General features: G+C 44.0%; 1 protein-coding gene and 1 pseudogene across 3 annotated transcripts; one reads left to right on the top strand and one right to left on the bottom strand.

Annotated features, from left to right (window-relative positions):
* The first annotated feature begins 147 nt into the window (after positions 1 to 147).
* Positions 148 to 8,783, top strand: LOC105022570 (annotated as a pseudogene).
* A 66-nt stretch (positions 8,784 to 8,849) lies between these two features.
* aox6 (aldehyde oxidase 6) lies at positions 8,850 to 23,994 on the bottom strand. 3 transcript variants are annotated; one of them, XM_010891057.5, is made up of 30 exons: positions 23,787 to 23,994; positions 22,812 to 22,869; positions 22,228 to 22,324; positions 21,863 to 21,971; positions 20,707 to 20,895; positions 20,532 to 20,615; positions 20,076 to 20,159; positions 19,664 to 19,901; positions 19,221 to 19,372; positions 18,841 to 18,934; positions 18,630 to 18,739; positions 18,291 to 18,475; positions 17,959 to 18,121; positions 17,688 to 17,777; positions 17,180 to 17,349; positions 16,394 to 16,520; positions 15,949 to 16,071; positions 15,492 to 15,588; positions 15,263 to 15,387; positions 14,905 to 15,038; positions 14,683 to 14,770; positions 14,502 to 14,588; positions 14,202 to 14,393; positions 13,860 to 14,087; positions 13,675 to 13,770; positions 13,218 to 13,474; positions 12,885 to 12,999; positions 10,146 to 10,400; positions 9,767 to 9,934; positions 8,850 to 9,217 (listed from the first exon to the last, which is right to left on the bottom strand). In XM_010891057.5, the coding sequence occupies exons 2-30, from the start codon at positions 22,837 to 22,839 to the stop codon at positions 9,164 to 9,166; spliced, it is 3,939 nt and encodes a 1,312-aa protein (XP_010889359.3). In that variant the 5' UTR covers positions 22,840 to 22,869; positions 23,787 to 23,994; the 3' UTR covers positions 8,850 to 9,163. The 3 variants fall into 3 exon arrangements, with proteins under 3 accessions (XP_010889359.3, XP_019898086.3, XP_034145792.1); XM_020042527.3 differs by lacking the exon at positions 23,787 to 23,994 and adding an exon at positions 23,364 to 23,489; XM_034289901.1 differs by lacking the exons at positions 8,850 to 9,217; positions 9,767 to 9,934; positions 23,787 to 23,994 and adding an exon at positions 23,364 to 23,494 and having other exon boundaries at positions 10,313 to 10,400; positions 13,288 to 13,474.
* Between the last annotated feature and the right edge of the window lie 1,021 nt (positions 23,995 to 25,015).

The raw sequence follows: 25,015 nt of genomic DNA, 5'->3' as shown, positions 1-25,015 counted from the left end.
GCCATGTGACAGTGGTCCATATGTCTTCCAAGTCCTTCCCGAAGCCATTTAACCTGCCACAATGACTGTCTAAAGATAGAGTTAACCATCCAGCCTTTGATTAACCATCAATGATGTCCAGTTGCAGTGAATTGATTTTCTATGTAAATGGAAAAAAGGTAAGCCAGTACAATTTCTATAAAACTGCTGATATGTGAAAATGTGTTTAATGATATTGGATCAAATACTTTCCATTAAACTAGCCCATCCTGGGCCCATTAAATCCCAGTCAAAAGCTTGTCATCATCTTCTTCCGCTTCATCCGGGGCCGGGTCGCGGGGGCAGCAGTCTAAGCAGGGATGCCCAGACTTCCCTCTCCCCAGACACTTCCTGCAGCTCTTCCGGGGGGACACCGAGGCGTTCCCAGGCCAGCCGGGAGACATAGTCCCCTAGATACTTAAACTCCTCCACTTGAGGCAGGCACTCTCCACCAACCTGAAGTGAGCAAGCCACCCTTTTCCGACTGAGGACCATGGTCAAAAGCTTGTAACATAACATATTAACATTTTCAAATTGTAAGTACATTTTAAATTATTTTAATTGTGAGAATAAATGTCAAAACAAATTTAAGAACAAAGTATCTGTTGAAAATGTTAAAGGGATACGTTTACTTAACCATGACAACAGTTCAGAACGTTTAGGAACAGGAAAAAGTCAATTAAACGTTTTTTTGTGACAATGTCTCTGATAACTCACACTGTACATAACGCAGTATCTACAACAAAATAAGATTTAAAAAAAACTTGTCAAAAAATGGTGATGTATTTTATTATATATAAGTTGTTAAGTTGTTAATATGTATCTATTGTTAAATGTTTTAAATCTTTTTCTGTATCTTAAATATTTTCTATATATTTTCTATATAATAGTATATTTTCCCATGTGCACAAGTCATCACTTGTGCACATGATTGTCAGCCAGCTGATATACATTGCCCTGCCTAGTCACACCTCATTCTATAGATTGGATGCAGAACATTGATTCTCAAGCCAACCGTGATACATTTTTGTCATGAATAGTTTCTCACAAACCAAGGTTTGGCCGTCTTAAAGTAAATTGTGTGTACATTTCAGATCACAGAGAAAAATGCTGACCCAGAGGAGGTCCTCCTCAGATTCCTCAGGAGAAAAAAGCTACTTTCCCTCAGGTTTTATGTAATGACGAGGACTTTTTTTTCCCCTGTGTTCATCACACCTGCTGTGAAAGTTGTTTTTGAAACATCCATCCAAAATCACGAGTGTCTCTTCACACGCAGTGCTTCTGACTGGGAAGTATGGTTGTGGAGGAGGAGGTTGTGGGACTTTCACAGTCATGGTGTCCAGATATGACCAACTCCATAACAGAGTTCTGTATCCTTTCCCGGTCTTACTCTGTACTCACAACCGTGTGTGGAAAGTGAAGCGTTTAAAAAAACACTTTTAAATGTCTCAGTCACAAATGACAATAATAAGAATACAACCCTGAGTAAAAAAATATGAACAAAAGGCTTTTTGTCAAATCGGCACCTTTTGTGTTTTCAGCTTAATTTTCTGCTGGTTGGAGATCGTGCGTGCTCAAGGTGTTACTGTCGTGAATTAATCATTTTTATTGTAAGACTTATCGTCACTGAATGTCTAAATACTGAACTTCCCATCACTGAATTGATATGATCTATCATATGTATATTGTGTCAATCGACAGTCGGAATGAAAAAAGCAGGGTTATGATTTACAAGATAGACTTTCTTTATTTCCATTATTGTATTATATTCTAATCAGTACAGCTTAGCATGTTATATCCTTGACCTCTGACCCTAGCCACTACACAGTTAACGCCTGTCTGCAGCCCATCTGCACCTTGCATGGGGCTGCCGTGGTAACAGTGGAAGGCATCGGCAGCACCAAGACCAAGCTGCACCCGGTTCAGGTAGGTCCTGCCAGAAACGTCCAGGTCTAGAATATACTGCCACGGAATCCTCCAAACATTTGGAGAAAATGTCAGGAATTCTCAAATCACAGTTGAGCTCTTCATTCCTTACGGTTGGATTACACAGTATGGATGGTAAGGAAAGCTGATGTGTCCACGTTCCTGTAGGAGCGGATCGCCAGGGCCCACGGCTCTCAGTGTGGGTTCTATACCCCAGGGATGGTGATGTCCATGTACACATTACTGAGAAACACAACGCAGCCCACCATGGAGGACATCAGAGAGGCTCTCGGGGGTAATTCAGTCATGTTAAAAACATTGGAACGTCTCTATTTCTTTCACTGTAATGATTATCTTGCATCTCCTGGTACTTTTCTAGTCCACTTTGACTGTGTTCTTTGTTCCCCTGAAGGAATCCTCTGCCGCTGCACTGGGTACAGGCCCATCATTGATGGACTGAAGACCTTCTGTGATATGAGTAACGGCCTATTCCAGAAGCAAAGCTTTTTCGTGTGAAGCACGTCTCTTCCCAAAACCTCAGGTTTTAATACATTTTCAACATTTTACTGAGTTTTCCCCTTGTGAGTACTTGACAGCTGTTCTCCATAATGCATGCATTATCTATCAAGGCATCCGTGAATCAACAGAAATGTTGTCAAAATGGACAGAATGGAGAAGCAGGGGGGAAATGCTGCATGGATAATGAAGCTAAATACCCCGAAGCATGATGATGTGAGTGAATGAACATACATTGTCACAGATTAATTTCAAACCTTATACATGCCCTTTACCGTACATGCCCTTTATAGTACAGTTTCCCTACTTTGTGTAAAGGTTTTTATAGCACATAGCTAAAGTGGCTCTGATGGATAGTTGGTGGTGAGTTGTCACCATAAGATAACTCAATAGTCCCAAATTGGACATCGCAAAATTGTGAGGGGAGGAAAATGGGGTTCAAACAAATAAAATAATAGTATTTAGTGACAGCAGAGTAATTTAATGAAGAAACTTCTTAACCCTGGCAGATCTCAGATGGCCTGTTTTGTATGGACGATAATCTACCCTTTGACCTCTCCCAGGACCTTATATTCCCTCCAGAACTCATGGTGAGTTAACATTATAGTTGTCAAAGCCAACACCGTACTTGTCAACTCAAACCAAAAGAACGTACAGAGAAATATGCTTTCACTCTTATCTCTACCAGCTGATGGTAAATAAGCCTTCCTGTGGTTTACTGAGCTTCCAAGGGGAAAGGGTGAAGTTAGTATCTCCAGTAGATTTGTCTGATCTGCTTGAGTTGAAACAGAAATATCCTGACGCACCTCTGGTGGTTGGCAACCCAACTATAGGTAACTTTAGGTAATATTTCTGTAAAAAAAAATGTCTCTCCCATCGCTTTACATTTTCATTGATCTACACATTGATAATCAATAAGACATAACCTCTCAAACATTGTATTTAAACAGGACCAAAGATGCAAGTGAAAGGAGTCCATTATCCGCTTATCATCCACAGTGGGAGGATCTTAGAGCTTCAGACTCCAAAGTGGGGAAATAACGGTATGTTTGGAATTACAGTGCTTTTCTTCAAACAATATTCCTTGAAAAACATCCACAAAATCCTCACAGTCCCTCGGCTTCCATCAACTACTTTCTGTGTGTGTGTGTATGTCCATCCAGGGGTGACCGTTGGGGCAGCTTGCACGCTGTCCACTCTGAAGGACGAGATGGAGAGGACCGTGAGGGAGATGGAAGCAGAGAAGGCCAAAGGGTACCGGGCCCTGTTACAGACCCTCCAGTGCCTGGCAGGGAAGCAGATCCGCAACATGGCTGTAAGAACGCCATAACACCCAGCCATATTGAACAATACCACAACAGTCTCACATGACAAATTCCCAACTCGCGCTTACAGCTCTAATGATCCGCTATTGCGTGATACACTATAGAACAGTCATGCGACATTAAAACAGTTACAACGGTCCCGTCAATGTCTTATTTGGTGATATGCCGGATTTGGTTTTAAAATGCTTGCAGACCATTGGAGGAAACATCCTCAGTGCCAATCCCAACAGTGTGACCTCAACAGTGTTCTTCCAGCCTTAGGATGCACACTGCATGTCATGTCTAAAGGTATGGTGGGCTAGAGCCTTTGTTCTCCCAGGTTTAATAGGACATCCCCTCAGCTAGAAGAAATGGGAATTTCGTTGCTGATCAGCTGATGCTCAGACACACAGTGTGACGCATGATAATGTTAACGTAATCTCTTTGTGGTTCGTTTGTAGTGAATGGGCTCAGGGAGATGCCTCTGAATGAAGAACTGTGCGCTGGCTTTGGGATAGACAGCACTCAGGCCGGATTAAGTCCTTGTGTCCGCTGACATCCCTTACTCCAAACCTGTGAGGAAATACTGCTTTACTCCTGTATTGAGACGCGCCATTTATAGCAGTTTTAACTCCAATGTCTGTCTGATCTGAATCTCATCTCAAGACCATGTTATTTCCCACATCACGTTTTCGCTCTATGGGTTGCGTAGAGGAATTCTACTTGCCGGGAAAAGTAAGCGTGAATACATTCTAGATCGGTTTTACAGGTTAGAGAGTTGATGTGTTTTGACTGTTTTAATGTCGGTTGACTGTGTCTATTCAGTGGGAGTTTGTGGGGGCCTTTCGCCAGGCCCAGAGGAGGGAATTTGCCTTCTCTATAGTGAACTCTGGGATGAAGGTGGTCTTCGCGGAGGGCACAAACCTAGTGGACTCCCTCAGCATCTACTATGGAGGAGTAGGACACAAACTGGTCAGTGAAATGCTTATACCACTTATGCTGGGTTGAGATGAACCCAAGTTAAACTGTTCATCGATTGGCTCAGAACCTGCGGGGAGGAGCTTCTGGCCGATGCATGCTTGCTATTGGAGGAGGAGGTGGAGGTGTCTGACTCCACACACGGTGGAAAGGTGGCGTACCGGTTAGACCTTGACCACCGGTTTTTTCTTCAAGTTCTACATGCAGGTCCTGCAGGAGCTAAGGGAGAGGGCAGGACTGCAGAAGGACACCACAACACGGCACCACAACACAGCACCACACAGCACCTGAACACAGCACCACAACAAAGCACCACCATACAGCACCACAGCATGGCACCACCACACAGCACCAGTAAACCAACGTTACTTTAAAAAAGGTGGCAATAGAACTGTCTGTCTGAAGAAATCATCTGTGTCATTCGTGTTGTTTCCTTTTTTGTAGAATGTAGACGTGTGTGATCTACCCCACGAGTACCTCAGTGCTCTGAAGCCTTTCAAAAACGAAGTGCCTCAGGGTCGTCAGTCTTTCCAGGTTTGCTAGCTGTTTGATGTTGTCCGTGACACTTATGTCGACTGCTGCGGAACAGACTTCAAGGAATTTAGGCTGTTTCTACGCAGCGCCTGTATTTCACCTCTGCAGCTTGTGTCCGATGACCAATCCTCCCAGGACCCTGTGGGCCATCCCAGGATGCATCAGGCTGCATTCCAGCAGGCTACTGGAGAGGCCCAGTATTACGATGAAATGCCACCAGTCCAGGGGGAGCAGTTTGTGTTCATAGTGACCAGAACCAGAGCTCACGCCAAGATCATGTGAGTCCACGTATTCTGTATTCTTCTGTTACAACATCAGAAAAACAGTCTTTGGATTGGCTAAAGAAACATCCTAATTTTATTCCTATGACAGTCACCAATATCCAGACTTATTGTGTCATCTTTTTGTTTTATTTCTAACCCAGTGACATTGACCCATTTGAAGCACTTGGCTTGGCTGGGGTTGTCACCTTCATATCAGCGGGTGACGTTCCTGGTCAGAACCGGAGGCTGTGGCTAAACAACCCAGAGGAACTCTTCACAGAGGAGGAGGTAGGCTCCATGTCCAGTGTGTGGTTCTGTACTATACCCAGTCTGGTACCATATAGCGACAGACACTGTGGTACCATATAGAGACACACTCTGGTACCATATAGAGACAGATAGTGTGGTACCATATAGAGACAGACAGTCTGGTACCATATAGAGACGGATAGTGTGGTACCATATAGAGACAGACACTCCGGAACCATATAGTGACAGACACTCCGGAACCATATAGAGACAGACACTCTGGAACCATATAGAGACAGACACTCTGGAACCATATAGAGACAGACACTGTGGTACCATATAGAGACAGACACTGTGGTACCATATAGAGACAGACACTGTGGTACCATACAGAGACAGACACTCTGGTACCATATAGAGACAGACACTCTGTTACCATATAGAGACAGACAGTCTAGTACCATATAGAGACACACTCTGGTACCATATAGAAACAGACACTCTGTTACCATATAGAGACAGACACTCTGGTACCATATAGAAACAGACACTCTGGTACCATATAGACAGACACTGTGGTACCATACAGAGACAGACACTCTGGTACCATACAGAGACAGACACTCTGGTACCATATAGAGACAGACACTCTGGTACCATATAGAGACAGACACTCTAGTACCATATAGAGACACACTCTGGTACCATATAGAAACAGACACTCTGTTACCATATAGAGACAGACACTCTGGTACCATATAGAGACACACTATGGTACCATATAGAAACAGACACACTGGTACCATATAGAAACAGACACACTGGTACCATATAGAAACAGACACTCTGGTACCATATAGAAACAGACACTCTGGTACCATATAGAAACAGACACTCTGGTACCATATAGAAACAGACACTCTGGTACCATATAGAAACAGACACTCTGGTACCATATAGAGACAGACACTCTGGTACCATATAGAGACAGACACTCTGGTACCATATAGAGACAGACACTCTGGTACCATATAGAGACAGACACTCTGTACATGGCATTGACTGAGGAGGAGTACAGAAGTGAATGGAGAACCATTGTTAGCATGGCATTTTTCGTTAGGTGAGAGCTATTGGCTTAACATAGTGGCTTTTTAATTAACTGATCAATAGATTGTTCCTTTGCAGGTGTGTTGTGTGGGGCAGATCATCGGGGCTGTTGTAGCCGAGAGCAGAGAGCAGGCTAGGAGAGCTGCTCGGAGGGTAAAGGTCACCTACCAGGATCTACTTCCTGTCTTCTTCACTATAGAAGAGGCCACCCAGCACTAGTCCTTCTTTGAGCCGAAGAGGAAGCTGAAGAGAGGAGATGTGGACAAAGCCTTTGAGACCGTGGATCATGTTCTGGAGGGTAAAGGTTTTGGTGAGGTGGCTGTCAAATGCTGGTTTTGTGATCCTATATATTTTCAGATTGAAGGAGGCTTCGTTCAGGGCATAGGTTTAAACACAATAGAGTAGTTGCATTTCTCACCCGAGGGCGTTCTGATGACCAGGGGTCTGTCCCAGTACAGTATCTCTCCTCAGCTTAACATCCACCTGCTGGCCGATGCACAGAACCCACACCCCATCTGCATGTCCAAGGCAAGAATGTGCCACGACCCAAAGACAGATTTGATTTTGGACAGTGCGATGCCAGGTTTTTAACTTCAGGTTTATTTGTCACAAATCAAGCACTTGTGTTTGATGAGGATGTCTCTCTCTCCCTATGTCAGGCCTGTGTCTTAAAATAAAACATGTATCAAGCATTATTTGATGGTTGACCGTGTTCTTACAGGGTATAGGCGAGCCTCCAGTGTTCTTGGCCAGCACCATCTTTTTTGCCATCAAGGAGGCGATCTCTGTAGCCCATAGAGAATTGGGTTTAGGAGACAGCTTTCCCCTGAGTTCCCCAGCAACTGCTGAGAAGATTCTCATGGCCTGCCAGGAAAAGTTCACTAAGATGGTATCTATTCAATGTCAGAAACCCACCCACAAACAATGGGGTCATAATTCCCATAAAACCTTGCCGCACAACTGGAAAGGTTGCTCTTTTGGTTCTTTTCTTGCTTTCTTGCTCTTTTGGTTGCTCTCGTTCATTTCTTTCATAGGGCCCACCTCAAATAAGGTCTGGGTTTCATGTAGGCTTACACCAACTCATACTTTTCATGATTGTGTAAATATCCATAAGACAAGTTAACTTTTATCAATATTGTCTAAATATATATTTAGAAAAAGTTATATTTTCGAACTTAAAGCTAATATGTTGACAAATGTCACCTTGTCCTGACAAGATTTACACAGTTGTCAAAACGCCTTGCCAGAGTAAGCCAAAACTTCAAAACCATGGAGTATCAACATATGAGCCAGCTGGAGAGCTGGACCTAGAGACCTGACCTATTGTATTCTCTCTCTCTCTCTTCTGCACTTTTGATTAAGATTAGACAAAAAGGTTGTCTGAAATAAAAGGAAATGAGCTCTACTGTAATTTGTCAACACGTAGACAAATTGAATCATTTCATTAATGATTCAAGGGAATCAACCAACATTTTAAATTTCAGAAATGTTAAGTTGATCTTTCAAAACAATGTGAAAATTTGTGGAACCTACAATTTCGAAACTGGATGATCTTGGAAAGATTCTGTATGGAGGAAAGTCTCAAGGTCACTAAGTATTTTCCTCTCATTTAAATTATAGGGAATGACTCTGGCATTTTCCTTGCAAGAGAATGGTGCACCTATACTGAAAACAATATATTATATACAGCATTTTTCCTTTGTCTTTCTCAAGGCATACATCTCAAAATCTGATATTTTCTACTACATGACCAAGTTCCACCAACTATTAACCATTAATGAATGTACTTTGAAGTCATGTATGTGTTTTTAAGGTTAACATCAATGCATTATAAATGTAGTGTTGGGGATGGGGGTAATCTAACTACAATATTTTGTCTGTTTTTCAAAACAATCTGATGTATAAATGAATAATAAAGGGTTCAAGGTTGAAGCAAGTATTTTCATGAACAGAATTTGTTGAGAAGAGTAACATTTATTTATAAAGGTAAATTACACAGGCACACATGACATTTCACATATTCACGTTGGCCACAAATCAACCAATTTCATTTGAGACAATATTTTTTTTTTTAGATAAGTATTAACTTCACACATTAGGGATTATTCTGTATTTCAGAAGTACCTGTATGTAGATATTTAAAGTAATACAATCATACAAGGTATAAATGTTAATAGTCATTATGCAAAATATATCATTTTAGGTCATTCTTTATAGCAGTGATGAATACCTTTTTGATAGTTTAATATAATGTAACACACTGATTATTCAGGGAATATTCAAAGCCCATGGTTTGAATGATCCAGGCCTGCTGGGGGGAATCTGGAGAAGAACATGGTTGTCATTACTGCAGAGAATTAAGCTGGATTATAAACACACATGGCTTCCATATGAAAAAGGTTACTGAACTTGTGAACCCTTCTCCTTGACGAGAAATCCTTCATGTTTGAAAATCCGTAACTCTGTCGCAGCACTGAGATTGCATTTGACATTTTACTCGTTTAGCAGATGCTGTTATCCAGAGCGACTTAGAGTAAGTGCGTACATTAAAGTGTATAAGTGTCAGGTGAAACAACCACACTGTTTCAAAGTGCTTTCTACTCAATAAATTAGTTATTGGCAAAGTTCAGTGCTAGAATCAAGCCTATAAAAAATAGTGAACCAGACAGGTAAGCCTGACAACTGAACCAGAAATCCTCTGTATTTAGAGTTCAATAAGACTCCTATCATTGCAGCAAGTGACAAGAATGGTGAAAACATTGCAGCAAGAATGGTGAAAACAAAATATTCTAATTGGCTAACATCAAGGGGTAAGCCTAAACCGTTATGCGTTAGGGAGCAGATCGGGACTGGTTGGCGGTGTCTCCTTACCTTCTGAGTAAAGTCAGTATTACAAGCCAGACAGGTCCTCTCTGGAGTGGCTGGGCTATCCAGGGTGAAGGGCCCATCCATGCCTGCCTCCGCGCGGGCAGCTGCCACTGCATCTTTTATGGCAAAGAACACTGAGCTACCCAGGAACAGCACAGGTTCTCCAATGCCCTGCAGAAACAAACACAACTTACTGTATGTTCAAATCAACACGGCAGAAGATCACCTTTTACTGTCGATGCCAAAGGTGTTGGTTATGTAGTATTTGATTAAAGGTTATAACACTTCCATGGGTACTCCCACCCGCCAGCTGAGCAGAACGTCTTATCAATTAGAATGACGTCTTTTCAACATCATGCTCTTTCATAGTACACACACACACCTTAGATGAGTATATGGCGTGTGGGTTGTCAGAGTCTGACAGCAGGTAGACGTTGAACTGCAGAGGAATGTCGCAGATGGCAGGGATCTTGTACTGGGATGGGCCGCGTGTGAGCAGCACCCCTGACGGAGAGAACTGGAGCTCTTCCATGGTGTACAGACCCAGGCCCTGAATAAAAGAGCCCTCAATTTGGCCGATGTCCACAGAAGGGTTTATGCTCCTTCCAATATCCGTAACGATGTCTGTTCTCACAGTCTAGATAATGGACAACATAAAAAAAAATATAATCAATCAATGACTCCTCAACAAATAACCATTGCATGCAATGGCTGAAGTAGCTCTGCTGTACTGTATTTTATTTACAGTACAGGTGCTGGTCATATAATTAGAATATCATCAAAAAGTTGATTTATTTCAGTAATTTCGTTCAAAAAGTGAAACTTGTATAATGTATACATTCATTCCACACAGACTGATATATTTCAAGTGTTTAATTATTTTGTGATGATTATAACTGACAACCAATGAAAATCCCAAATTCAGTATCTCTGAAAATTTGAATATTACTTAAGACCAATAGAAAAAAACTATTTTTAGAAATGTTGGCCAACTGAAAAGTATGAACATGAAAAGTATGAGCATGTACAGCACTCAATACTTAGTTGGGGCTCCTTTTGCCTGAATTACTGCAGCAATGCGGCGTGGCATGGAGTCGATCAGTCTGTGGCACTGCTCAGGTGTTATGAGAGCCCAGGTTGCTCTGATAGTGGCCTTCAGCTCTTCTGCATTGTTGGGTTTGGCGCATCGCATCTTCCTCTTCACAATACCCCATAGATTTTCTATAGGGTTAAGGTCAGGTGAGTTTGCTGGCCAATTGAAAAAAGGGATACCATGGTCCTAACCATGTGCAGGTGCCAAGTCCTGTTGGAAAATGAAATCTGCATCTCCATAAAGTTGGTCAGCAGCAGGAAGCATGAAGTGCTCTAAAACTTCCTGGTAGACGGCTGCGTTGACCTTGGACCTCAGAAAACACAGTGGACCAACACCAACAGATGACACGGCACCCCAAACCATCACTGACTGTGGAAACTTTACACTGGACTTCAAGCAATGTGGATTCTGTGCCTCTCCTCTCTTCCTCCAGACTCTGGGACATTGATTTCCAAAGGAAATGCAAAATGTACTTTCATCAGAGAAAATAACTTTGGACCACTCAGCAGCAGTCCAGTCCTTTTTGTCTTTAGCCCAGGCGAGACGCTTCTGACGCTGTGTCTTGTTTAAGAGTGGCTTGACACAAGGAATGCGACAGCTGAAACCCATGTCTTGCATACGTCTGTGCGTGGTGGTTCTTGAAGAACTGACTCCAGCTGCAGTCCACTCTTTGTGAATCTCCCCCACATTTTTGAATGGGTTTTGTTTCACAATCCTCTCCAGGGTGCGGTTATCCCTATTGCTTGAACACTTTTTTCTACCACATCTTTTCCTTCCCTTCGCCTATCTATTAATGTGCTTGGACAAAGAGCTCTGTGAACAGCCAGCCTCTTTAGCAATGACCTTTTGTGTCTTGCCCTCCATGTGCAAGGTGTCAATGGTCATCTTTTGGACAGCTGTCAAGTCAGCAGTCTTCCCCATGATTGTGTTGCCTACAGAACTAGACTGAGACCATTTAAAGGCCTTTGCAGGTGTTTTGAGTTAATTAGCTGATTAGAGTGGGGCACCAGGTGTCTTCAATACTGAACCTTTTCACAATATTGTAATTTTCTGAGACTCTGAATTTGGGGTTTTCATTAGTTGTCAGTTATCATCATAATTAAAAGAAATAAACACTTGAAATATATCAGTCTGTGTGGAATGAATATATACATTATACAAGTTTCCCTTTTTGAATGGAATTACTGAAATAAATCAACTTTTTGATGATATTCTAATTATATGACCAGCACCTGTATATATACAAAGCCTTGCAAAAGTCCAGACCCCCGACCAATTCTCTCATATTACTGAATACAAAATACATAGCAATATAATCCCTTTTGAAATGTTATTAGTTTTAAAACTCAAAATCAAGTTTTATGAGGTGACATTACTTTTATGTTGAGAAATATATGAGAAAAAACCTCATAACCATTTATCACAAGCAGATCTCAAGCAGTATTCTAAATTAATTTAAAGGCATGAGTCATTTTGCTGCTCATACCACTGGGGCTGTTCAAACTCCCCTCGTCTACCTAGTTCACAAGCTGCCCATGGAATATCAAGTACTCACCAATATTACGCTCTTGTATTTATTGTTTTCAATTTGTTCTGTGACATGAGAGCACTTGGTAAATAAACGAAAGAGAGCGCTTCTATCCTCTTATATACGGCCCTTTTGATAAAAAAAATACAATAAGTCCTAAAACTGTCACCAGAAATAAATAAAGGCGCATAGAGAAAGAACATCACCAAAGAATTTATGTGCAAAAGCTTCCGCTCGAATATAGATGGTATTCCCATAATAAAATAATGGACTATTACAGTTTACTATTAAAAGACAGTATATATTTCTGCATTGGCCATAAACCTCGTCGTTGTATAACACCGCTTCATTATAAGCACGTCTGTTTCTTCACCGTTTTGTGCTAGACGGCTACGTTTTTATGTCAGAGGGAGTTGCATTTGTCTCTTCCTATAAAGCGAATGCTGGAGCTGACGCCACACATCGGCCCCTTCATTCACATAGACAGCCATATAACACACCCTGTAGTCTCCACTCAGGCAGTCAACCTCCACTTCACTGCAGCAGGCTCCGTAGGTGAAGTAGGCATACGGCTGTCCTTCCTGTTTCTCCCAGTCCATATACAGGTCATGACCCCTATCAAAAAAAAAAAAAAAAAAAACATCCGACTTTTATTGAGCTGTGAACCTCGCGTGAACCCCAACAAACACTACATTGGATGCGGTTAGTGTTTCGCCTTGAATAACATTAGGACGGCCAGGTCAAGGAGCCAAGTGCGAATAGTCGACCGTTGTTAAGCCGCAGGTCGAAATCATACCTGCGTAACGTGCACGGCTGAAACGCGTTAAGATCACCTGTAGTAACCCGTAGCGGAGAGACTGATCTTCTGGAGGAAAGCCTTCTTAACCCAGCTCTCCCACGTACCCGTGGGGTTCTGCTTCCGGACGGGTTCTAGTCTCCGGTACAGAGTCTCGCAGGCGTTCTTCACGGCCATGCCGTTGGCGTCCGTGCCGAAGGAAGCCGCGGAGGGGCAAGTGTTGGGCACGGCGCTGGTGCTGGTCTCGGTGATGTGGATGAAAGAGGTGGGGATGTGTAGCTCTCTACTCGCCACCTGGGTGGAGAAAAGACCAGTACAGGAACACGGACGGAGTTGTTGATTGTTTGTATAGTATAGTCTTGTATAGTCCCTTGATCCCAAACAAACCCCTCCCACCCAACACGCCAAAAAACAAGCAGGTCTTCTGAGATTATGTGCACCAAAATCGCCATGATTTCCTCTATAAGTAGCGTAACTAAATGAGTAGTACCTACCTGTTGCATTTTAGTGTGTATTCCTTGGCCCATCTCTGTCCCGCCATGGCTCACTAACACTGAGCCGTCTTTGTAGATGTGCACCAGAGAAGCAGCCTATCACACACACACACACACTTAAGAATGCCCTAGAAAACGAATTGATCATTTCATTGGCTTATCTGACAGTGCGGAGCACATCTAACCTGGTTAAGGAAGCCTTCTGAGAATGCGATGCCATACTTGATGGGTATGACTGCCAGGCCTCTCTTCTTCCAGCGGTTCTTCTGGTTAAACTCACCTGCGGCCTGGCGTCTGCTGTCGTAGTCAGACTTTTCCTTGCATTCGTCCCAGCAACGCAGGAGGTTCTTAGGATCAAACTGAAACTTGTAGTGCGTCAGGGACACCTCCTTGTACATGTTGATCTCACGGATCTGCTCAGTGCAGAGCAGACATAAAGAGAGATATTTTTTAAAGAGTTCCTGTACTGTAGCTACAATATAGCATGAAGTGTCAGCATATCAAGTCCGCCCTCTCTGTCCCCTGACCTCTTCGGCATTGCGGCCCAACTTCATGGCTACGTCGTTGATCATGTTCTCAGTGACCAGCATGCTCTGGGGCACACCGAACCCCCGGAAGGCCGTGTTGGACGGAAGATTGGTTTTACAAGCCACAGAGTGGCCTCGCAGGTTGGGCACATTGTACGCATTATCCAGGTGAAGGAGGACTTTCTCTACCACCTGGAGAGAGAGAGATCCAGCACACGAGCAGCTTTGAGACTTGCTGTTCTCAAGGTTAACTTCGTGTTAAGAATTGACCCTGTTGAAGGCAGAGGATTAGTGACTCACCAACACAGACTCATCTGCAGTGTTTCCAGAGTTGGCGTAATAATGTAGATCAGCAGCGATTATTTTCCCATCATTCATAAAGCCCACCTGGAGAGACCCCAAATGAATACATTATCATCCAAATCAAAATGCCCACCTACGTTTGCGCCCGTGCTGAAAGAAAATACGAGTGTCTGAACACCTTGTATCGGCCCAGGACAGGATGGCGAGCGCCCGTGATCAGCATGTCCTCTCCTCTCTCCAGAACACAACGCACCGCCCGGCCACTCCTGGGGCGGGAAAGGAGATCAGAAAACCACGCGCGTCGCCAACACAAGCTTATGTTAGCTTAAAAACATTAGCTGACCTATTACAATTGCCTTGTGTCGGTACCGATTGTTCGCCATTATCATTCGGGATTTACCTCCAAGCCGCCACTGAGGTGATGCAGGCAATGGCAGACGTTTTAGTAACTTTCCCTCCAAACGCCCCTCCAACTCTCTTGACATGACAGGACACCCTGTTTGAAGGAATCCCGAGAGTTTCTGCGATGGATTCCTACCGAGCAGAGTAACCGATGTTAGGGAAAAGCCGCTTCTGCCTATCAGCCCAGAAGCTCAGGGGTTTTGACACAGAAAATGTGCCACAAGGTTGACGACCCATTGGGAGATTGGCATTTTCCCCATTACGTCCATAGATCGTTCCGTGTTTGCTGGGTACACTAACAGTGAATACCTGGGGCTGGGAGTATGTACAGTATCTATGGAGGGAATAGAGTTCACCTGCGCATATGTTGGGTGTTGACAGGAGAGATAAACCCTGAGCTCCCTGTCTTCTCCAGAAGGTACCACCACCATGCTCTGTGTTTCCATGTAGAAATGCTCCTGACCGCCAAGACGAATCTCGCCTGATTCAAAAACACAACATGGAACCTAAGTCTGTACACATTCGTCTGTACACAACTCGGTACAAACAGCCCACCCACCCAATGTGTACACAGACTTAAGGCACCTTCATAAACCTGGTCGACCTCTTCGAAAGCCTGAGTCACATTGCCTCGCTCGATCGTCCTCTGGGGCTGAAAATAGGACTTCTTCTCCATGGCCTCCTAGCATATAACACATTTACAACAGAACAGTCAGGAGAACCTGTTCACATTAAGAGCACACCTAACAAAGGAAGAGTGTGGTTGCCAGGAGGCCCTTGCTAAACACAACATCAACGTTTTTCTAAACGTTCGTGATGGGTTCTGTCTGACTGGTCCCGGAAACCAATGAGCTGGGGCCAGAGACGGAACGCACATGGATAGAGCAAGATTTGGTTAGATTTTTCTAGGCGATCCAGTCACTGACGACCGTTTCGCACGACGCGTCTCGTTTTGCATTCACCCAAATGGCTGTTTCAGATGGAGATATGTACAGTAGCGGATGACAATGTGAGTCATTAAGAATAGTGTGCGGTCTGGCACCTCCACGGTGAACACAGGCTCCGGTAGATCCTCATAGTGGATCTTCACCACAGCCGCACCTCTCTTAGCCTGCTCTCTGGTGTCAGCAATCACCGCACACACCATCTGGCCGACGCACGACACCTGAAGAGCCCAGGCATATGAGACGTAAGACACCTGACACAGACAGACATACACTCAAAGACACCTGACATAATACCCAATGTAACCACCTGACTTAACCCCTGACATAGTGGTCGTTGTAATATGGAAGTAAGTCAGTTCAAGCTTAAAGATGGATCTGGCCAATCAAATCTCTTGTTGTTTGTCATGTTTTCTGTGGACCCCAGGAAGACTTATGCTGGAGCTGAAAAAATTACATTTTGAAAAAAACATGGGACTAACATGATATTCCACCAACAGTATTTCATGTTATGTCTTCTAGAAGAAAAAAACACTACCGGACCTCATTTTCAGCCAGCAGTTCCTCGTCTACGCCTGTAAACGTCCTGAACTTCTTCCCTGGGATGTCTTTAGATGTGATGACATCCACCACCCCCGGGACCTGGAGGGCCTCAGTGACATCAATGCCTCTGTTAGAAGGGGGACCCAGTAGTGAGCCGACAGTCGTTTACACACTATCGGTCCTGGGTTAAGAGGACATTGTTTACACACTAACGGTCCTGGGTTAAGAGGACATTGTTTACACACTATCGGTCCTGGGTTAAGAGGACATTGTTTACACACTATCGGTCCTGGGTTAAGAGGACATTGTTTACACACTATCGGTCCTGGGTTAAGAGGACATCGTTTACACACTATCGGTCCTGGGTTAAGAGGACATCGTTTACACACTAACGGTCCTGGGTTAAGAGGACATTGTTAACACACTATCGGTCCTGGGTTAAGAGGACATTGTTTACACACTATCGGTCCTGGGTTAAGAGGACATCTCACACGTTTCCAGCTAATTATTTTCCCTGGGTCATTGTCAGATTCGTACTTAAACGATTAACAATGCATTTCCTGTAGGGCCACACCTAACAGACAAATAATCCTGACGACCAATAGCTGGCGGTCCATTCCGGTGATGGATTAGTTGTCGTTTTAAAATATTAATAATTAAATCCAATACAAACATTTAAAACAAGTGACATGAATGATGACCTGTATTCACAACAGCACGACCAGGTGTGCGATCCCGGCTCTAATGCTAGAACCGTGGTTTTGAGATTCATTTCTCAGGACTCACCGGATCTTAGCGTGTGGCCTGGTGCTGGTGACCAGGACGAGGTGCAGCTCTCCGTCCGTCTTGGGGATGTCATCACAGTAGACAGCCTCACCGGTTGCCTGACTGATGGCTGAATGGTGCATGACAGGCCGACCGACTTGGTCGTCAACACTTTGGCCGTTCACCACTGGCTGAAATGGAACCATGTTTGTTTCCAGACAAATCAATCATTGCCCTGGGGGAAATACTGGTTTGTCCACGTGGAAATACTATATAAACTGACATAAAAGTCGATTTTGTTCTGGTCTACTGGATTATAAGGCACATGTTACATCCTCAAAACAGTTCATTTTATTAGGAATGACTTGCATGTACTGTGGCTTTAAGGGTCAAAGCAGCTTTCAAATTAATAGACTCATGTTTCATAAAATGATGCAGAACATTTCAAAGCTCTGCAAAGTTATTTTGAAGGGGCTTGGCCCCTTCAGGCCATCGTACATCTGGCCCCACTTAAAAAGAAAACCCAGACCTGGAAGACTTGTATTCCCGGCTGCAGCTGGTTTGGTAGAGGACGTATCCCACTGCTCATCTCTTCTGATAGGTCCTCTTTGATCACATTCTGTAAATAGCCAGTAGGGACAAAAGAAATACACATTTTTATGAAATCATGTTCAGATGCATCTTTTGTGGTATCCAATGACGTATAATACAGTCCACAGAGGAATTCTGACTGAAACTGCTACCAAAATGTATCCAGACCAAAAGTCTATTCACTGGACCAAGAGTGACCCAGTCCGTACCATCTCCCACAGCTTGTGAAGAATCTGCAGGTTGAATTTGAAGAGGAGGCTGAGAGTTAGAGACCTGCGGAAGTCCACCTTCCCTCCAGGGTGGGACGGGGACAGGGATATCTCATCCAGGAGCACTGTGTAAGCTTCACTCAGAGTCTGCTCATTCCATGGCCTGTTTGTGGGTAAAAAAAAACTATCAAGAACGTACAATCCAGACTATAAAGCACAACAGGAACACCAGTGCGGAGGAGTGATCAAGACACATACGAATGACCCAAAAAGAAGCTAGTTGTTATCCAGAAGACCTATCAGAGCCGTGAAACATTCAGTGTCTACTGTACCTTCCGATGATCGCAGCACACGTCCTGCTGGCACTGACGGTGCACGGCCCCACACCCCCGTAGCAGATACTGAGCTCCTTCACCACGCTGGAGCCCTCTGTGAACATGACCCGTATCCCGGAGGTCACCGTGGCCAGGGCGTTCTCCTTTCGGGGGGCTTGGCGCAGCGCTCCCATGAACTCCCACTGCCGGAACAGATCAGATCAGGAAAACGTTGTCGTTAGAGCAAACAGGACTCAACTCGCCGTGAGGTCGGGAGTGTTTCTTGGTGGGGTGAAACGCAAGAGATTCTTAAGAGATTCTCCATTTGAATATAGCTTCTTACTGTACGTTAAGTACCTTTCTAGACACGGGGATGAACACGGACAAGACAATCTCATCTGGTTTCAGAGAGGTTTTTCCAAACCCCACCAAGAAATCTTTATTCAGGAGGATTTCTTTTCTTCCCCCTGGCATAGGAGCAAAACACACTGACGTTTACCGTGTCCATACAAAACTGGCTGCATTAAACACAGTACAAATTCAGTTCATCAGAATAGTGTCACCTGACCTTTAGACACCACTGAGAGCTTGCAACTCCCAGCAGCCAACACCGGGTTCAGGTCAGAATTTGGATATGCACTGACAATGTTGCCCCCTATGGACTGACCCGCACAGGAAAGACACAGGAAAACAACATAAATACATTTAACAGGCAAACAAAAATGCAACAAAAAAGAAAACACATGTTTATCAGTGATCCGCCTCAGGGTCTTTAAGAAACAGACCTGGAAAGTGATGTGAGGCACAGCTGTTCAGCAGTTTTTCCGACATGTTTGTGCGGCCTAGAGCCAACAATGACCACAGCGGTCGGCCAGATGGAACCAACAGACCTTGGACCACTTCATACACCTGCCTGTCAGTGGGTGACAGATGAGATCCTACACTCACAGCCACATTGCGAATCTGCTGCCCTCCTACGTTCCCCAGCTGCTGCAGTAGGGCTCTGTAGATCTCTGTCTTCTCCTCTGGCAGTTCCTGGACCAGCCCCTCCAGAAGAGCCTTAACCACAGAAAGACTGCAGCCAGCGCCGATATACACACCTACACACACACACACAAGTTTGTACAGCCACCCTCATGGGGACCAGAAAATAGAATTTGCATGCTCCCTTGCTCTAATCTAAACCCTAAACCTAACCTTAACCTCAATAAAGTAACATTTATGCCTAAACTTTACCTAGATGTAATGCCTAACCTTAACCCTAAACATAACCAACAACGCCTGGACCTTAAAGAAGTTCAGTAAGACCTAACCCACACACACACACACAAATAGATAGAGGGAAAGATACAGAGAAAGACAGACAAAGAGATACAGGAAATGGCACTTACCCTGTGCTGTCCTGGTGACTGCAAACAACTCCTGGACTCTGGTAGGTGATATTATTATGGGATGCAGGGCACCCTTGAACTTGATGTCGGGGCCAATGTTGGTGTTACCAATGACCAGCGGGGCCTGAGGGTGGTCGGCCTTCAGCTGGATCAGCTCGTCCAGGGACACAGGGGAGATCCACACAATATTCTCCCCGATGAACCGTTGACTCATCTGGGGCTCTGTCTGTGCCATCAGCTGAGTGGAGGGTAGTGGAGGACGGACAAGATTTAGATTGGCTCTCCGGCTGCACTGGTTACATTTTACACAGCGGTGGCTGAGGTGTGTGATGTTTACATGGGACACTGCGCTATTAATTTTTAGTGGTCACTATTTCACCACTAGGGGCGCCACTGAGTAACACCGCCTTACTATGAGCTCTGGAGGAAAGATGAGCTCCTGGGTTGGGTCCAGGGGAAGAAGATCCCCCTGGTCGAACAGCTGCGGTGGAAGCCCCTGGAAGACACAGGCAGGACAATAAAAACTTGAGCCTTGAAAAGAAGAAATCTGTTTCATACTCAGAATGTCTTAAAGTGATGCAGCGTAATGCATAGTTTTGACAGTTCCAACGCAGGCTGGACACGTGGCGCAATTGTTTACAAAATCATCCGGATAAAAAGGAAAATCAGCCACTTGGATGATGTTAGAAATGTGTCAAAAAAAAAGGGATTGTTTAATATGCTGTTAATCTCTAATCTCCTGTTGAACTAAGGTTTCTATTGCACTATAAGAAAGTGTACCCTTCTTGGTTTTTCTTGCATGGTTGCTCACTTCTTTTCAAAGAACGTGTTAGAAAAAGCATTTGGCCTCAGGTACAGAATCACTCACATTCCCTGATTTCTCTGGAGGTGATTCTCCATCCAGACAGCATCCAGCAGTACCGTTTCCGTTGCCTTGACAACAGTTCGATTCCTATGGATAGAATATGATACAGATAGATTATCCATAAACCTTACAGCCAGTAAACACCATGGGAGTGCAGGTTTGTTGTAAATATTTCCACCTGACAGAAAGTTCTGAAGCCGTCAACAATGGGGCGATATCCTGTACACCGGCACAGATTACCCCCGAGAGCCTCTCTGATGTCCTCCATGGTGGGCTGCGGTGTGTTTCTCAGTAATGTGTACATGGACATCACCATCCCTGGGGTACAGAACCCACACTGAGAGCCGTGGGCCCTGGCGATCCGCTCCTACAGGAAAACACACAAGTCGGTCAATCCAACCGCCCGTCAAACCATCAATCCACCCGCCCGTCAAACCATCAAACCACACACCCACCCATTAAACCACACACCCACCCACCCACCCATTAAACCACACACCCACCCATCAAACCACACACCCACCCATTAAACCACACACACACCCACCCATCAAACCACACACACACCCACCCACCCACAAAACCACACACCCATTAAACCACACAACCACCCACCCATCAAACCACAAACCCACCCACCCATCAAACCACACACCCACCCATTAAACCACACACCCACCCATTAAACCACACACCCACCCATCAAACCACACACACACCCATCAAACCACACACCCACCCACCCATAAAACCACACACCCACCCACCCACCCATAAAACCACACACACACCCACCCACCCATAAAACCACACACCCACCCACCCATCAAACACACACACACCCACCCATCAAACCACACACACACCCACCCATAAAACCACACACCCACCCACCCATAAAACCACAAACCCACCCACCCATCAAACCACACACCCACCCAGCCATCAAACCACACACCCACCCAGCCATCAAACCACACACCCACCCAGCCATCAAACCACATACCCACCCAGCCATCAATCCACACACCCACCCAACCATCAATCCACACACCCACCCACCCATCAAACCACACACCCACCCATCAAACCACACACCCACCCATCAATCCACACACCCACCCACCCATCAAACCACACACCCACCCTTCAAACCACACACCCACCCAGCCATCAAACCACATACCCACCCATCAATCCACACACCCACCCACCCATCAAACCACACACCCACCCATCAAACCACACACCCACCCACCCATCAAACCACACACCCACCCACCCATCAAACCACACACCCACCCACCAATCAAACCATCTAAGCATCTACCTACTTGTACTGGATGAACCCTGGTCTTGGTGCTGCCAATGCCTTCCACGGTGGTGACTGCTGCCCCCTGGAGTTGGCAGACTGGTAGCAGGCAGGCATTGGCGGAGTAATGGCTGGTACCGCGGGTGAAGGCAAACTGGCCTAAATTAAATGAACTAACATAAAACAATAGCAACAAAACCCTTTAAATGTTCCATATGAAGACAATGAAAGAGACTTTAGACTATTTTTTTTTTATGCGTCGGTGCTTTGTCCAAACATCACCAAGACGCCTTTGCAATCTACCGAAATAGGAGGTGCTTGTTATCACCATATGCTAGTTTTAGTTGAACGTTCACAATGTTTGGACGGATGATGCTCAAAGGATACAGGATGGTCTTGGTGCCAGGCTGGTAGCGGGAAACCATGACGGTACAAGCTCCACATCCTCCCCCTCCACACCCATACTTGGTCCCAGTCAACCTCACTGCATTCGCCCACGGTTAAGGTCCTGTGTGGCTCGATGGTTGTACATGTGCCATAAGACAGCAGCTATGACATGCTACGAGTCGTCTCCCTGCATGGCTGGCCTAGGTTGCTACGCACTGTGGTACATACGGTTCCATATTTCTACCAAGTGTCTCTGTTCCATTTAGTCTCCCTCAACGGACTCTAACAAGACAGGATTTGGTTCTGGGTTGTCAGGATAAAACCTTTCACGATAACATTATGACCTAGTTATTTTAAAGCCCACGGAGCAGAGCAAACTCTCTGTGCATGATAATATACTGATAAGCATTACTATGTTTGTCACACCTCAAAGGTCAGATTCACTGGAAAGTTTTTATCAGGCTATATACAGTGTGCAATAATATACAGTATAGGCCTAGAATACATCCATTATTTACGTTGTCCTATAGTATTAGCCAAGCTGGTGTAATCAACTATCAACAATTAACATGTGTCAAGGATACACCTATCTCTGAGATAGGACAGCAACATAGTTTCTGGATTTGCATTGTTTTCAGTCACCTGTTGGAAAGAGGTAAAAAAAAGGAAAAAGGGAAATCATGTGCAGAAGATTGCATTCCTTTTTCAGCCATCCTTAAAACATTTGAAAAGTTTGTCATTCAGCAGACGTCTTATTCAGCGCGACTTGGCAACGATTTTCAGGCTATATTATAAAACTGCGGAAAGAAAACAGATTTTCCCGTGTTGGGTTTCTACCAAATATTCCCTTTGAAGACAAAAAGAGCATTAAATAAAAAATATGGATAGGGCTGCAAAAGGGCAACATTGCTTGTTGTAACACAATACAGGAACCTACAGCCCACCAGTTTCTTCACTGACAGAAGTGACTCTAGCCAAGTTTGTTTTAGAACGGCAGCTGAAAATACACGTGGTTTCCAAATCCCGAATAACAACGAATTAATAGTTGTATCTGAAATTCCCCGTTCCAAAAACTCTACACAACCCAGTAGTCTTACGTAATTTATTAGGAAAATCATTATTATCATAGGTTTTACCGTAGGTTTAAAAATGCCAAGTTTGAAAGCAAGCAGTTTTGACGTCATGAGACCGTTATTTGGCACATTAGACTAAATACGGTTATTCTTCAAAAACAATTAATGAGGGTCATTAAAAAGCAGTTTTCCGAAAACGATGAACGACCGCCAGACTGCTGTGCGGAATTTTGTCATGGCTGGCAAAGTGAACTTAGTTCTACATTCGGCTCACTCGGACTTTGATTGCTGCTTTACGGTCTACAGTATTGTCGAAGTGGTTCACCTAGACAAATTTAATGGACCATCGTGTTTTAAAATTTGCAGGCCTATAATCAATCTGCGTAAAGTGGTAGGAATGGAATTTGGGTGCATATTTTTTGAAAGCAGTAGGCAACTGTGACAAAATATGTACAATAGAATACAGTTATTTACAAGTTGTCTTACCCTTTTGCCGTTGACATAGAAACACAGCAGTCAGTATATGTTTTATTATCATCTTCTGCTAATCTGGGTGTGGAAATCCGTGTTGACTGTTATACCCACACGGATCCTTAACCTGCTTTTAGTTTTCCCGCAGTGACTGGTTTACATGACAATTCACCTAGTGGTGTTTTGGTTTTCGACTAGAACATTTCCAGTTAATAATTGGAAAATTCAAAGCACTCCCTCGCAAGAGGATTCGACGTTCGGATAACTTCTGTTCAACTATCGTTCCGCAATAGGTGCATAGCATGCTGTAGCCCCACCTCTCAATGTAATAAAACACATTTTAACTTCTTAAAGCATTTACAGTGAAGAGAAACATATATTCTAAATTATTCTCATAGATTGTAATGTTGATGTTCAATGCATAATGCTATAAATGTAATTTGTGTCACTTTAATGTTATCTTGTTTGCCTCATGTTACCCGAAGTGAAATAAACTATGTACCTACAAATCCGGATGGTGGCACTGCTGCCTAAATTTCACCAGTCCACTCAAGTAGTCAAAACGTCTAGTTTCGAAGCATTGGACTTTGTTGTAGAAAATTATATCAGGACACCTTTTTAATTACAGAGTACCGCTGAGTTCTTTATTAGTTTTACGTGCATAGGGGAGAAAGTTGGTTGCTAGTCTAGATTCTCAGCGAGTCAGGCTTATAACCATATTTAAAAGATTACCATACATGATCACGTACAAATTGTTTTCAGACTTTCCACGAGGCCGGGTAGTTACATAACCTTGATGAGGTAGGCTACTATCATCTACACAGTTCACCCACTACTGGTAGCGAAATTCTACGACGAGGAACTCATAACTGCTCAACAGCAGTATGTTCAATTGTCAGGATTATAGTCAATCATATTCAGCAACAAATCATCAAGATGAGATTCATCCATTGTTGCCAGAGGGGCTGGTTTCCCGCTCAAATTGGGATATTTTTAACGACAGAGTGAGGAAAAAATAGGCTTGGGCGGGTCGATTTACTGACAGGGTTGTTTAGATAAAATAGCTTCGCAGTGCAGTAACGAATACAGTGTTTTGTTTCAAATATTTTTTAATCGTTATCTTATTTTCTACGCTGGTGTCCGTTTCAGACCTTTTTTTTAATTAGACATCAGATTTGAAGTGTGAAAAATCCATAGAATTGATTCATAATCAATAACCACATTATTTGGGATACTTCCCTGGA

This window comes from Esox lucius, chromosome 22 (genome assembly GCF_011004845.1).
Source record: "Esox lucius isolate fEsoLuc1 chromosome 22, fEsoLuc1.pri, whole genome shotgun sequence".
NCBI lineage: Eukaryota > Metazoa > Chordata > Actinopteri > Esociformes > Esocidae > Esox > Esox lucius.
This window is presented reverse-complemented; position numbering and strand designations above follow the sequence as displayed.

Excerpts from the sequence above, each read along its gene's own strand:
- aox6 (XM_020042527.3), bottom strand. The coding sequence starts at position 23,411 with ATGACGTCAAAACTGCTTGCTTTCAAACTTGGCATTTTTAAACCTACG. Across the intron at positions 20,896-21,862 it reads CCAGGGTTCATCCAGTACAA|GAGCGGATCGCCAGGGCCCA; the intron begins GTAGGTAGATGC and ends GTTTTCCTGTAG. Across the intron at positions 15,388-15,491 it reads GGTCGACCAGGTTTATGAAG|GCGAGATTCGTCTTGGCGGT; the intron begins GTGCCTTAAGTC and ends TTTTTGAATCAG.